General features: G+C 40.4%; 1 protein-coding gene across 6 annotated transcripts in view; it reads left to right on the forward strand.

Annotated features, from left to right (window-relative positions):
• DMD (dystrophin) overlaps positions 1-15,847 on the forward strand; it is a 2,389,494-nt gene that overhangs the window by 2,133,792 nt on the left and 239,855 nt on the right. For all 6 annotated transcript variants that reach the window (XM_055564496.1, XM_055564495.1, XM_055564498.1 and 3 more), the window contains one exon: positions 140-218. In XM_055564496.1, the coding sequence (XP_055420471.1) occupies positions 140-218 (79 nt within the window). The remainder of the gene's footprint in view (positions 1-139; positions 219-15,847) is intronic.

Here is a 15,847-nt window from a genome sequence, read left to right on the forward strand (position 1 = left end):
ATTAAAACAGGGTTATAAATCATTGCTTTAGTGTTCCGACCTTAGAAGCTCAAAAGATCTTACCAAAAAGGGTGCATTGTTTTCATTGTGCCTCATTATGTCTGATGAGAGGATATCATTTCTCTCCTCTTCCTCCCAGGTGGCCGTTGAGGACCGCATCAGGCAGCTGCACGAAGCCCACAGGGACTTTGGCCCAGCGTCCCAGCACTTCCTTTCCAGTAAGTCATTGACTACTTTCATCTCTTACCCTCCTCACTGCATCTTGGTGGCTATTTAGAGTTGAATTATGATAGTCTCTGCCAAATGCACTAGAGGCACACATCATCCTGAAATATGACTTAGTGGGTGGATACAGAAGGTTAAGATGAGGAGGACCAATTAGATCATTTTGTCCATTCTTCAGCTAATGCACAATTATTTCCTACAGTGTATTCTCAAGTGCTAAATTGAGTAATACTTTTGAATCTTTACTCATGGCAGTTCACTTCATAAAGCTGATACTTATAATATCATATAATTATATGACAATTTAATATATATTACTGTGAGTCTATGATTCTTTATATAATTGATTAAATACTCCCTGCCTGTAAGATGGAACTTCAGCCCATTCTGTTTCCTTTCCCTAACCATTCTTATCTGTCTTTTATCCTTGACCTCTCTTCATTCTTTTTATTTTTGTTTTACTATTTTATTAACTATATTTTATAATTAATTATAGTATTCATATATTATTAGTAAATATTATATTTTATAAGTAAATGTATTGCTATAATTAATAACCAAGAGGAATGGCCTTGGTTAACTGCAAGTGTAATATTGGAACATACTATAAATATAACAATGCGTATATCAATCCCAAACTTCCTATCTATCCTACTCCCCCCACCCCTCCCCTCTGGTAACCATAAATTCATTCTCTAAGTCTGTGAGTCTATTTCTGTTTTGTAAATAAGCTCATTTGTATCATATTTTTATATTCCACATATAAATGATACCATATGATATTTATCTTTCTCTGTCTGACTTACTTCACCTAGTATGATAATCTCCAGGTCCATCCATGTTGCTGCAAATGGCATTATTTCATTCTTTTCTTTGGCTGAGTAGCATTCCGTTGAATATATGTACCACATCTTCTTTATCCATTCCTCTGTCAATGGTCATTTATGTTGCTTCCGTGTCTTGGCTACTGTAAATAGTGCTACAGTGAGCATTGGGGCACATGTATCTTATTGAATTATGTATTTTTCCAAATATATGCCCAGCAGTGGGATTGCTGGATTATAAGATAGCTCTGTTGTAAGTTTTTTAAGGAATCTCCAAACTGTTCTCCATAGTGATTGTACCAGTTGTCATTCCCACCAACACTGTAAGAGGGTCCTCTTTTCTCCACACCCTCTCCAAGATTTATTATTTATAGACTTTAATAATGGCCATTCTGACTGGTGTGAGGTGATGCCTCATTGTAGTTTTGATTTGCATTTCTCTAATAATTAGCAGCATTGAGTATCTTTTCAGTTGCCTCTTGACCATCTGTATGTCTTCTTTGGATAAATGTCTATTTAGATCTTCTGCCCATTTTTTTAAATTGGGTTGTTCATTTTTTTAATATTGAGCCACATGAGCTGTTTGTAAATATTGAAGATCAATCCCTTGTTGGTCATGTTGTTTTCAAATATTTTCTCCCATTCTGTGGGTTGTCTTTTCATTTTGCTTATGGTTTTGTTAGTTGTGCAAAGAAAAATTAAGCTTTTGAGTTTAATTAGGTCCTATTTGTTTTTGTTTTTATTTCCATTATTCTAGGAGATGGATTGAAAAATTTATGTGAAAGAATGTTCTGCCTATGTTTACCTCTGAGAGTTTCAGAGTATCCAGTCTTACATTTAGATCTTTAATCCACGTTGAGTTTATTTTTGTTTGGTGGAGTTGAACCATCATTTAAGGCAATTACGTTGTGCCTGACAATATTATGAATATGACCCAACCTAACTCTTATGGCAACTTTAAGGTCGGTGCTATTATTATTATACCCATTTTTAAGATGAGGACATTGAGACACAGTCACAGAGGGTGTAGATGACAGAGCCAGGATTCGAACCCAAGAAGTCAGCTCCAGAGTCTGTTTTTAACCACCACAATAGACTATCTTTTAGTAAATTGATAGATTTCAATAGAGAAGAAGCAATTCTATATGTTCTCCTTTCATGCTTCTGCCTTCCTCATTTATTGCCATTTTCTAGTCCTTTCCTTTCTTCTCCATTTTCCACAGGTTAATAGAAAGATCCACACTCACAAACATTTTAAAGTATTTGACTTGATGCTTTCATGTGTGTCTCCAATTGGCCATTTTATTTTAGAACAAAAATTCCTGGAAAATAGTGGTCCTCTCTTTTCATTATACATTGATAGTATATGAAACAAGAAGTTGTCTTATTTTCTTGACTGGGTCTGACCTTTTTATCAACATGCAGTCATTATTTGGACAGTATCACAAATACTTAGACAGTGTCAAAAAAAGAAGGGCAAATTAAAGCACTATACATAATTGAGTGGGACAGTGGCTTTTGAGAATGGCTCCAGAACAATTTTAAATCCTGCACATTTTATCTTCTATGTTTCCCCCAATTTCTGGTCTGCTTAAATTGCCTTGGTGGCAGAGCCATTCTATTCAATTTAATTGAGATTAAGTGCAATAACATGTAAGTGATTCATAAACTGTAAATAAAAATATTACTATTATGCATATTAATTGTTCCTCAGATGTTTTTATATATATATAATATATATATATTATATATATATATTTCTTCATTGTTTGTTCTCTCTGCCTGCCCTACTCGAATTCCTATGTCTTCCCCCATTAAAGCCTAATCTCAGAAAATGATATGTTATACTCATTTAACCCCGGTGACAGGTAAAGTTTAATGTGTACTTTTTCTGGGTTATTTGCATCTTAATAAGGTGAAAAGCCATAAGCCTGAGGAATGATTCTCTGGGGATGAAACGTCAGCCATAATCTCTGAGCTGTAAGGGGAGAACTTCGAGGGGCCAAGAGGAGCATCTCTATACCTCTCAACCCATATCACACGGTGCCCACATCCAGAAAGGTCAGACCTGTATACACGGACACTCAGAAATCCACTGATTGACCTGCTTATATGGAGCCAGCCCCAGACATCACCAATTTCTTAAGTATTTGTGTGGAGTATCAATATATGCTTAGAAGCTTTGCTTATGGAAATCACAAAATACCAATTTGGCTGAAGGGATATTTGAGAAATAGGATATCTTGAGACTAAAGATAAATGATTATTTCCTTGTGTTGTCTCTTTCTTAAATTACAGAGGTAATATAGGCCCCTCAAGGAGATTTTGGAAAGCAAAGAGTACAAACAGGAAAGAAAAATTATCTGTAATCCAACCACTTAGAGATAACCACTATAAAAAATGTGGTATACACATTCTGTCTATCTCTCAGGGGTGTGTATGTGTGTGAACTCAGATTTTCTCTCTCTCCCTTTTTTTAAACCAAACAGGGATAAAAATATTTTACAGCTTTATGACCTGCCTTTTCCCCTTAGAACTATAATAAAAATATTTTTTGTATATTTAAATATTCCTCTGCAGAATGCATTTTTTTAAATGATGGCATAGTATTCCCTTCTGTGGCTGTCCCACATTTACCACAATTCTAAATCACTCAATCACTTAAGGTTATTTCAAAATTTTCAGTACTTTATCGAAGATTGTATATCATATCTAATATTCTTCATACACCTTTATAAATACCTCAGCTTCTTTCCATAAGATAAATGCCCCCAAAATGGAACATGCTGTGTTACAGGATGTTTACATTTGTAAGGCTTTTGTTATGTGTTGCCAAACTGATCTGTAGAAAGCAGCACTAGAAATTGGGTGCGCCATCAAAACCGTATGTGAGTCAGGGCCTCTCTGAAGTCACTTATTTGCTATAAAAGAAAAAGAAGTTCCCCCTCCCCAAAAGTAAAAATATGTTTGAAAATTACAACTAAGCTCATATTAAATGAGCTTGAATTGATAGGTGTCTAATAATTTGCTTCCAGGTTACCAGGAATAATAAGAGTGATTTCTGAAGCTTCACAGTTAAAAGAAAGAAATAAGGACGAACCATTAACTGCGCCCCCCCATCCCAACACACAGTCACTTCTCTGTCTCCTTCTCTCTCTATGTCTCTCTCTTTGTCTCTGTCAGACACACACACACAGACACACACACACCTTTGAAAATTACATTACCAGCTGTCTTTGTTTTCTTCTTTTATCAGTAGAAAGAGGCAGCCTTTTACTTAAGTATTCACTGTTTCTTCTTGGTGGCCCAGTCTCTACTTGTTAAAGAGGCTGTTTCTTTTATCTTAGATCTGAGAGAAAATGAGAAGAGGAAGCATTGTAAAATATCACCTTTATCCATTGATAGACACTAGATTGCCTTTAATTTGAGCTTTAATATTCTACTACTTCTGATTGACTTCTGCAACGTAAACCAAGAAGGAGAAATTTTAGTAGTGTGATTTTAAAATATATTTATCCTTAAAATTTTATAGATTTTTAAAAATATATTCATATGTCAGTGATCAAAAATGTATCAGTACTATAGTATTCACTAGCCTAGTAGTCTGCAAATAGTCCACTTTTGTTATTTTCAAGAATTTAAGAACTTTTTTTTTAAGAAGTCAAGATTTTTTTCTGGATATTTCTCAATTTTCTGGGCTTCTCGTCTAAATTTTACTTTTCTCATCAAGAAATATAATTCTATATAAGAAAGTAAAAATCTTTCTGTAATAGTAGAAAGAATTTATATTTGTTATTAATATTTTACAAGTTCTAGAATTCCCTGAAGGGCCATTTCCCAAGCCAAGTTCCTCAGAACATTAATGTTCTTTGTGATGTTAATAACTCTCTCTTGAAAAAATGATTCTGGGGTCAATAAGATTGGAAAAACACTAGGTTATAAAGATAAGCAAACCTCTTTCCTGTGGGAATTCTTGTAGCTCTTAATATCCATCAAAACTCTAAGAGGAGCATGGAGTCGGTGACTCTCCTGTCCTACTTCTGTGACTACCAAAGTCTTTTTCAGACACACCAATTAATTTCTCACTAAACATGCCGTGGAACAGACTATGAGAATTTTTGCCCTAAAGTGATATTTGCCAAATAGTTTGATAATGAGAACTTTCTGCTGAAGGTAGTAAGAACATGATCCAATTAAAAAGAAAATGACTGTTTGTAAGGCCAATGGGTCAACTGTCTCTTTCCTGGGGTTTCCAGCCCTCATCCCCACCCCAGGAGGCCCCCTGTGCTGTGGAATTTCCTAACTGGAGAGAAGCTTAGAGAGTGTCTATATGACTTGTTTTCAAAGTACTTATTAGTGAATCCTGAAATCAGTTTAATGACTTGCAACCAGCAATTTTTTAATGGAATGAAATGGAACAGATTAGAAAATATCAGAGCACATTGCACAAGCAAGGCTAAGTATCTGGTTTCAGTTAAGATGTGTGTGTGTGTGTGAGTGCGTCTGTCTGCCTGTGCACTACCTCACAGCGTAAACTGTATTCCTTTTATGCATTCCGGTCAAAAATGTCTGACGCGTACTGAAGTATTCCCAGCCCTACCCTTACTTTACAGATGACAAAATAGGGGCAGAGAGACCAAATGACATAATCAAGGTCACATAGATGGTTATAATAAATCTGGGACTGGAACCCAGTTTCAGAACTTCAATGCCACACCTTGTGTTGCCTTACCCATTAAGAACTAATACACAGGCCAGTGACTGTCTAGTCTATCTGATACTACCACTGATTTTTCTCTCTTTTATTTCTGTCGATCTGGGCCATAGTAAGTTGATTTATATAACCTGAATTTTTCTCTCAATGCCCCTGAACCAAGTGTCATTTCACCAATGATGAGTTATTGGTTAAGAGTATAGACTCTGAAACTAGGTTAACTGGGTTCAACTATTGATTCAGATATTTAATCTCTTTATCTCTCATCTGTAAAATGGGAATAATAATATACTTCATCAAATTTAAGACATATCCCCATGTTTTAACAGCTCTGAAATCAAAATATACCTTATGTCTAATGTCTAAAATTAAAAATAATTTTATTTATTTACTTGTGGCCGTGCTGGGTCTTCATTGCTGCATGAGCTTTCTCTGGGTGTGGCGGTGGGGGCCGCTCTTTAGTTGCGGTGCATTGGGTTCTGACTGCAGTGGCTTCTCTTGTTGCAGAGCAAGTGCTTTCAGGTGTATGGGCTTTAGTAGTTGTGGCATGTGGGCTCAGTCGTTGCACCTCCCGGGCTTGGAGCACAGGCTCAGTAGTTGTAGCACGTGGGCTTAGCTGCTTCAATCTGGGATCTACCCAGATCAGGGACCGAACCCGTGTCCCCTGCATTGGCAGGCGGATTCTTTACCACTGAGTCACCAGGGAAGCCCTTTAATAGGGTTTTGAATTCAATAAAATATGGTAATACTATCTCTTAGTGTTATAGTGAAGATCAAAGAGTTAACATATGTGAAACCCTTACAACAGTGCCTTACCCCATGGACTGTACAGTCCATGGAATTCTCCAGGCCAGAATACTGAAATGGGTAGCCTTTCCCTTCTCCAGGGGATCTTCCCAACCTAGGGATCAAACCCAGGTCTCCCGCATTGCGGGCAGATTCTTTACCAGCTGAGCCACTAGGGAAACCCAAAAATACTGGAGTGGGTAGCCTATCCCTTCTCCAGCGTATCTTCTTGACCCAGGAATTGAACCAGGGTCTCTTGCCTTGCAGGTGGATTTTTTACCAACTGAGCTATCAGGGAAGCCATACAGCAGTGCCTAACACACTGTAGGTGCCATAGTGGTATGCAAGTATTTGCTATTAGCATTAGTATCTTTACTATCAACTTGATAGTACAACTTATTATCTGCCTATTAGAGTCAAACTAGACATAAAAGACATAAAAGTAGCTTTCATTCTCTTGTATTTACTTCTCAGTGTATTTCCTCTCCTTTCCAAAGATGTTTTTCATGGATCTAATCTGAAAGTACAGTGTTTTGCATATTAGAAGAACTCAACAGTTACTTGTGTAACTAATGAATAGGTGAATAATCAATAAGTAGACCCTAACCTAATCTCTATAAGGGGGTTTCCCTGGTGGCTCGGTGGTAAAGAATTTGCCTGCCAATGCAGGAGAAGGCAATATCACCCCACTCCACTACTCTTGCCTGGAAAATCCCATGGACGGAGGAGCCTGGGAGGCTGCAGTCCATGGGGTCACTAAGAGTCGGACACGACTGAGCGACTTCACTTTCACTTTTCACTTTCATGCATTGGAGACGGAAATGGCAACCCACTCCAATGTTCTTGCCTGGAGAATCCCAGGGACGGGGGAGCCTGGTGGGCTGCCGTCTATGGGGTCACACAGAGTCGGACACGACTGAAGCGACTTAGCAGCAGCATGAGACTCGGGGTTGATCCCTGGATTGGGAAGATCTCCTGGAGAAGGAAATGGCAAACAACTCCAGTATTCTTACCTGGAGAATCCTCTGGACAGAGGAGCCTGGAGGGCTGCAGTCCATGGGGTCACAAAAGAGTCAGACATGACTGAGCAACTAAACAACAACATATAAGGACAGGATTGTTTTAGTCTCGTTGACAGTTATATCCTCCAGTATCTAACAGAGTATCTGTACTTGATAAATGTTCAGTAAAATTCTACACAGAATGAATTGTGTCTTATACCCAAAAGAAGAGGAGATAAATTTCCTCCCCTCTATTGTTAGTACACAGTGGCATGAGATTTAGCATAGTGACTACCACATAGTAGACAGTAAATAATACGACCTTTTATGTTGCCTTTCAGCAAGGTCTAATAGCATTCATAACTTTACATAGTCCTTTTTCTAAATGTCTGCTGTGCCATGTAATATATTAAGGGGGAAAGATGTCTTCAAAATTACAACATAATCACAACTATATTAGAAAATAAATGATAAGCAACAGAAAGGTACATATCAAGAAAAGACTGAAAATTGAATACATCAAAATGCAAACAGCTGTTGTGTTTTACTTTCTTTTTACCCTTGCAGGTTTTTTTTTTTTTTTTTTTTTTTTTTTTTTTTTTACTAATAACAGTATATTTCTTGTATGATGGGGGAAAAAACAGTAAAGGCAAAATTTTTTATTCTCTAGCTCTGAACCCAGTGACTTCTTGCAGTATTAAACTCTCCTATAACTCCAGAAGACAAATTTCCTTTTTACTCTTTATTCTGAATTTAAAAGCCATGAGTTTCACTGAGTGATCTTCTTGTTCTCAGATTATGAGACACTGTAAAAAGAAAGAAGGTAAGGTAAGTCATTTCAGTCGTGTCTGACTCTGTGCGACCCCATAGACGGCAGCCCACCAGGCTCCCCCGTCCCTGGGATTCTCCAGGCAAGAACACTGGAGTGGGGTGCCATTTCCTTCTCCAGTGCATGAAAGTGAAAAGTGAAAGTGAAGTCGCTCAGTCGTGTCCGACTCTTAGCGACCCCATGGACTGCAGCCTCCCAGGCTCCTCCGTCCATGGGATTTTCCAGGCAAGAGTACTGGAGTGGGGTGCCATTGCCTTCTCTGTAAAAAAAAGAAAGAACTGATCACTTATTTCTTGCAGGCTTTATAATCTTAAGTGCCTTAATCAAATCCCTGGTTCACTCTTTTTCTCTTGTTTAAGTAACCCAAGTGTTGACAGTTTCTCCTTGCTACATTAAGGCTACAAAGCTTGTTTCCATCTTGAGAGTTGCCCAACCTTCACTGCCTCCTCCCCCACTCACACACTTAATAAAAAGGGTGGGGTGGGGAAAACTTGAAGCACGTTTCATAATTGCTGGCATTTCACTTACTAGTGCTGCAATCTATGCCACCATTGTCCTCGGGGGATGGATGAATTTGACATACAAGTAGGCCAATCATTTAAAGCTTGGATCAGCTTAAAGAAATCATCATGATAAAAGTCATAAAGAAACCCATAGGTAAAATGGGAGATGATTTTCAGCCTAAAGCCATTAGGTAAAATCTCAGGGCAAAATAATTTGAGCCAGTTTCTTCAACAGTCACACGCTGTCTTGAGTGTTGGGGACTTGGAAGTAATACCATCTAAAAACCATTTATCAGTGATGCTGGTAATGTCTCCCTAAGTTCAAAGATAGCCTTTCAGGCACCCGCAGAAAACAGTCATGGTGTTCATCATTACTCTCTCTTCTCAAAACCTATTTCTATGGCCCTTTTGCCTTGAGTTCAAATTTATATTCTCCAATTTAGACCTTAGATTTATTTGCTTGAGAGAATCCACAGGAACAAAATTTTACATGGCCCTACCCATCCATTTATTGGAACACAGGAGTAAGCTTAGGAAAAATTCTGTTTTGTCCTGTGGGAATTTCTGCACTGGAACTGGCTTATACTAGCTCAGGAGAGCCAGTTGTTGTATATTATAGGAATTGTGAGCTGATTGTTAAACACACCTCTGGGAGCTTGAAATCAGCCACCATAGTGAGAATATTGATCCACCACCCCCACCGCTATCCCTCCCTCCCAATTTAGCAAATACTGCAAATCAAGACTTCCTGTTTCTTTTTTGGCATGACTGATTGACCAACATCACCAAGTATATTAACATTATTCAGATCACCCAAGTCCCTAGAAGGTAAAGTTCAGGACCCCAATACCTATCTGCCTTAGAGAGGAGGCCCATTTGTTCTGGTTTGTGCAGGATGTTCTTGGTTTTAGCGTTTACTTTCCCATGTCCCAGGAAAGCTCCTCAGTCCCAGGCATACGAGGATAATTGCTCACCCTCACCTTCGGTGACGTTCCACAGAAACAGAGCCCTACACAAGGGTTCTTGGACAAGCCAGCTGTTGAGACAGCACCTTTCAGGTGTGAGAGAGGGAAGCAGGATAAGGTGGGGAAGACTGATCAGGGAGTCAGCCTAAGCATGGCAGTGGAGACTCGCTTCCACCTGATCCGTCCCAGAACTCTAGAGCACAAATTGCTCCTCAGACATGGCCCCATTTGGGGGCAAGGGAGCTTCTGCTCCCCTGTGTCAGTCCTCCATTGGCCATGGATTTGTGGGGAGTTGGAGAAAGCAATGGCACCCCACTCCAGTACTCTTGCCTGGAAAACCCCATGGATGGAGGAGCCTGGTAGGCTGCAGTCCATGGGGTCGCTGAGGGTCAGACACAACTGAGCGACTTTACTTTCACTTTCACTTTCATGCATTGGAGAAGGAAATGGCACCCCACTCCAGTGCTCTTGCCTGGAGAATCCCAGGGACGGGGGAGCCTGGTGGGCTGCCGTCTATGGGGTCGCACAGAGTCGGACACGACTGAAGCGACTTAGCAGCAGCAGTTGTGGGGAGTAGTGACCAGCAAGGCAGTTTCCAGCTCTCTGGAGCTGGGAGTGGTGGAACCGTAGCAGCCAATGGTGCCAACAGTGGGGAATGGGTACACCAGCTGGGGAGAGGCAATCTGAGTGGGACATCCATAGCATGGACCTCTTTTAGATTTTAGAAGCTCCCAGAAACTGGCTTTCAGGTTCAATGGTGACATTCACCTTGATTGCTAAGCACCTCTCCTTCATCACCTGCCTACATAGAAATTGGTCCAGTGGCATGGCAGAGATGTGACAAGTACCTGTTTCTTTCCTATTTCATCTTCCTCCTCATGACAGATTCCTCTGGGTCTCATGAGGGCTTAGAGCAGGGAGACCAGCATCACAGCGCTGGATCAGTTTCATGACACATGGGCACTATTTTAGTGGAAGGCTGGCTCTGAAAGGTATATTTTTACACTCCCCAGAAAATGAAGGTGTTTGTGCATTTGGCCTAGGGTAGCATTTTGTCATCTGTCCCAAAATACAAAGCTTTGCACAAACAGAAATGGTGGAATCACATCCCTGTGGGTAAAAATCATTACTTTCGTTTTTCTTTTTTTTTCCTTCCCATTTGGACGTTTTCCATTTTCAGAACACAACCAGTTTGGAAGTAGAAAATAATTTTTCATGAGAGCTTTGAGGTAAGGACAAAAGGTGTTTGGGTTTTTTTTTGTGTAGACTTACAGAAATGTTTCCTGGTTTAAAAGCCACTCTTTTGAATTTTTAAATACACTTGCAGATAGCAGCAGTAACAAGCATCTTGATTTCAGTCTAATGCAGGTGTGCTTCAGAATGTGCTGGAAGGGACAGGGATGGGCCTAGGTGATGAGGGGCATTTTAAGGATTCATGGAAACTGAGGACAGATAGGGAGGAACATTCACTGTCTATTACGTGTTTGCCTCTCTCTGTATTTGTCTTTCCGCTGGACTTCAGGCTATCACAGCTGTCACAGCTTCTCTCTTCCCTCCTCCTCCTCCTTACTCAGTTTCTCCCGCCTTGTGACTTCTGTTTTCTTCTTTAGCCCCCTGACTTTTTCTAACTGCCCCACCTCTCTCCCCTCTGCATTTATCTCTGTGTATTGCAATCAAGCTCTCTAAGCAGCAGCCGATTGGTTCACTTATTTACTGTCTATTTACAATGAAGGTCATTTCAGAGGCCAAGGCCAGATAGAAACTAGACTTTCTTGACTTGGGCACTAGTGACATGTTAAACCAGACAGTCATTTGTTGTGGGGACTGTCGTGTGCCTTACAGGATTAGCAGCATCCCATACCAGTCACACCCCTCTCCCTCAGTTGTGACAACAAAAATGTCTCCAGGTACTGTCCGATGTCTCCTGGAGGGCAGAATTGCCCCTGGTTGAGGATGCCTCCTGTCCACCAACCCCTGGATGATGTGCAGCCCCCAAAATAAGGTCACAAGGACTGAGTGCAGTGACCTCTGCCTGAGGGAGCATGGGAGATGACTTTTCTTCATTCCTAGGTCCCCTTCAATGAAGAGGCAACCCTCCGCTGTCTGTCCCTTTGGGAGTTGCCTCAGCTACCTTGCCCAAGATCACACCCCTTCCACAGGCAGCTCCTGAGTAATGTAAGAGTACAGAGACATGGCCATTTTGGCCCAACTCAGGAGAACTTGAACATTCTAGCTCGAGTTCCTGAGGGATTGAGGGAGTCTGTCACTGGGCCTGCGTGTGAGCTTTGCTGCCATGCCTGCTCCCTTCCATATGTGTTGATCACAAAGGCACCACGACTTCCCAAATACCCTCCTCTCTGAACTTGGTCTTGGAGTCTGCTTCCTGGGGAACCCAGTGTGTGATGAGGCAGTGAAATGGACAGACATTTAGATGCATCTGAGAAAAATAAGTCTTATCATAGGCTCATGCTGGTCACTGGGTAATTTGATTTACTCTTGCTTTCATAATGAGGTTGATGATTCTGCCCAGTGCGTGTGATGATGATCACTATTTAAGGTGTCTGACCTCAATGAGCTCCATCAATGGGGAATGACTTTGGGGACAGCAGAAAATTACATCAGCCCCTTGCCTCACACCTAAAGCTCAGCAGGATACATGCCAATGACAGGCAAGAGTTAGAAGGAAAGAGACTCAATAAAGTAGATCATAAAAGGAAACAGGTTGGAGTCTGAGCACCACAAGCATAAAGGGCATGCACTGTGCTTTTTTGCTTTTAATTTCATGCGTCTAACTCCTGACAGATAGATGAAGGAGATGCCTTGATTGAGTGAATAACAGCACACTCGCAAGATTATTCCCACTCTAATATGATAGAAAAGAACTTAGTCTCATGCCTAGCCTAATGTCCTGAAAAAGTTATGAGCTTTCCTTTATTTTCAGCCAGTTAAGAACTGATTCATTCTCTCACTCAGCAAATGTCCATTCAGTGACCACTATAGGTCAGACTCTTTCTAGGTACTGGGAAAGCAGTAGTGATTAGAAGACAAGTTCAGTCTCATGGAGCTTGAACTTTAATAGGAGAAGGCAATCATATCATAATAAGCTGGATAAAGAAGAATAAAGCAGGCTAAAGAGGCCAGAGGTGATGGGGACAGGAACACTTTAAATGGGGTGGTCAGGGTGGTGACATTTCACCAAGAAATGAGGAAGCACAGCAGGCAGATACAGGGGTTTGTGCAAAGGGTTCCAAGTAGAGGAAACAAGAAACGTAAAGGCTCTGGGATGGGAGCATCCTTAGGGGGCTTGAGAAACAATGAAGAGACTAGTATGACTGAAGCTGAGGAAGCAAGATGATAAATAAGAGCAGGTGACTGAGCACTCAAGAGTCAGACCAAGTAGAGTCTTGTCTCCTACAGTTCAAAGCAAGTGAAATCTGTTCTTAGTAAGAAGGGCAGACCTGGGAGGATTCTAAGCTAAAAAGCAACAGGACCTGACTTCCTGTGCCTATAGCATCTGCTCATTCATTCAAATATTTATTAATAAACACTAGGCAGTTGGAAGAGGAAGATGAGAAAGACAGAATCCTGGCCTTGGGACACGCAAATTCTAAACCATTTGAGTTAGACCTAAACCAGTTGAGTTAGACCTATACAAAGAGACCTATACAAAGAGATTTAAAAAATCATGATCTTCTATAGTTGTGGGAAATAGTGGGTGACATGGGAGTAGAGTGGAAGGAGGAATTAATTCTCCAGTGAGGAAAATGAGATGTTCCATATTGACTAGTATTAATGCGCATGACCCCTGAGGCTATGTGCAAATCCAAGGTAGAGAATATTTCATCTGATAGGAATCTAGCAGAGGATGCTTCTGATTACTGACCCTTGATTTCATTTAGCGAGAGTCACAAGATGTATTCAGTGATGCAAATTAGGTTCTCCCTTCTCCTTAGCCATTCTGATATGATGAATATCCCCCTTTCCAATTTCACATGTAGTCTCCTTATAGCCCTTTTGTCCAGAAAGGGATTTCTTATGTATGTATAATGAATATAAATATAGGTTTTAGGAAACGCTAATGTTTTAATGAGCTAGAAGCAGGCAGACAAGAGAGAGAATAATTGAAGGATTAGTCAACATGGGGGCAATTTGACTTGAAAGCGAAAATCCGAGCAGGAAATGTCTGGGAAAAAATGAGAAGAGGAATGGAATGGAAGGAGCTCATTTGTGATGTGAGCTAAACCTAGTAGAATTCTGTCTCAGAAGGTAAAAAGTGAAAGTTTGTATGGGGAACTTGACCTAGGCCAGCTATCAAGGGAAAGCGACTAATTCAAAAGACTTGGCCCAGGCAGTATGGAGCAGCTGCATCTCTTAGAGGTGTCAGGAGAAGAAGGGAAAGTTTTGAATCCAAAGCCTCAGTTATTCCTGGAGCCCAACATAGAAGCTCACTAGAAACCTTGCTGTCTTAGGGCAAAATTAAAGACGACAAAACTGATGTCTTAGGATAAGTCAGGCAATTCCTCTAACATGAACCACCCACACCAATTGAAATAGAAGAAAAAAGATTGTAAGTTTAGTGATGTGAAATTTAATTTAAAAATCAGAACCGAAGATAGACATGAAAATGAAATGTTTTATTTCTTCCTAAAAATACTTGGCTATTAATATTTGTTTTGAGTTCCTAAACAATACTAATAGAGAATGATAAAGCACAGTTGACTTTTGTAGTTGACACCAGCCTCAGAATGCCAGAAGGGAGATTTGTCTTCTTTCAACTTCTACTACTCTAAGAACTGCCTACAATTTTTTGAAGAGTCAGAAACTTGGCTGGAAAAGGAGAAAGCAGGATTATTTAGTGGAGTTGTTTGCTAGGCCCATGATTTGGAGGTTAACAGTCAGGGTAACTGTAGCACCATAGAGTCTCTCATTTGCCTGGTTTCCCTGGGATTCCTCACACTGGCAGTGAGTCAGTTAATGGAATAAATATCTTGATAGCTCACTATATAAATTATGATGATAATAAGGGTAGGGATAGGGGAAAAAAATGAGCACTCTCTGCTCTTAACACTGGCTGAGCAAAGCATCTTGCATGGATTTACCTGTTTAACCCTTACAACAGCCTTATAAAATAAAGATTTTTTTTTTAATATATATTTCTTTCTTTCTTTGTCTGTGTCGGGTCTTATGTGCAGAGCGTGGCATCTTCGTTGCAGCAGGTGGGCTTCTCTAGTTCTGGTGCAGGCTTCTCCCTAGTTGTGGCCCACAGGCTCAGTAGTTGTGGTGCATAGGCTTCGTTGCCCCATGTCTTGAGGGATCTTAGTTCCCCGACCAGGGATCAAACCCACATCCCCTGCATTGGAAGGCACAATCTTAACCATTGGACCACCAGGGAAGTTCCCAAAATAAGGATTATTATTGTCTCCATTTCACAGAAGAGAAAATTGAGATGAGAGAAGTTTAATAATTTAAGTAACCACTATAGAGTTTCAGCTTCAGAGAAAGGGTTCCGGGGGCTAGTGAGGGCAACCCCCAAGTCTCAACTGCAGAGGCTAAAAGGGATAATCCCCATTAATGTTTTGTATGATAGTAGAGGAAGTGGCTAGTAAGACATGGGAGTGATTTGGCTTATGAGTATTTTTCTATTCTTTAATCTCTTTAATGTTCTTCTCACCCTCACCCTCTCACCCTTGTTATCTCGCCCTCTTGCCCTATAGGTTGGCTGCTAGATCAGTTCTGATTGTCCCTAAATGTGTTGGGGTTTGAGGTCTAGGCTGAAGGACCAGAGGCCATCTTGTCATGTGCTCATGGTAACTCATCAGAGCATAAGAAGACAATCTTCTGTTCATACCATGTCTGCTGAAGCTCCATTGGCCAAAGTGACTCGTACGATCAAGGTCAAGGGGCTGGGAAACACACTCTGCTGGTCGTGTAGCTATGACTCTAGTACAGATATTTAATTTTTTATAGTGGAGTAAAGAACTGAGGCCACAATTGAATTTC

Source organism: Bubalus kerabau, chromosome X, assembly GCF_029407905.1.
Source record: "Bubalus kerabau isolate K-KA32 ecotype Philippines breed swamp buffalo chromosome X, PCC_UOA_SB_1v2, whole genome shotgun sequence".
Taxonomy (NCBI): domain Eukaryota; kingdom Metazoa; phylum Chordata; class Mammalia; order Artiodactyla; family Bovidae; genus Bubalus; species Bubalus kerabau.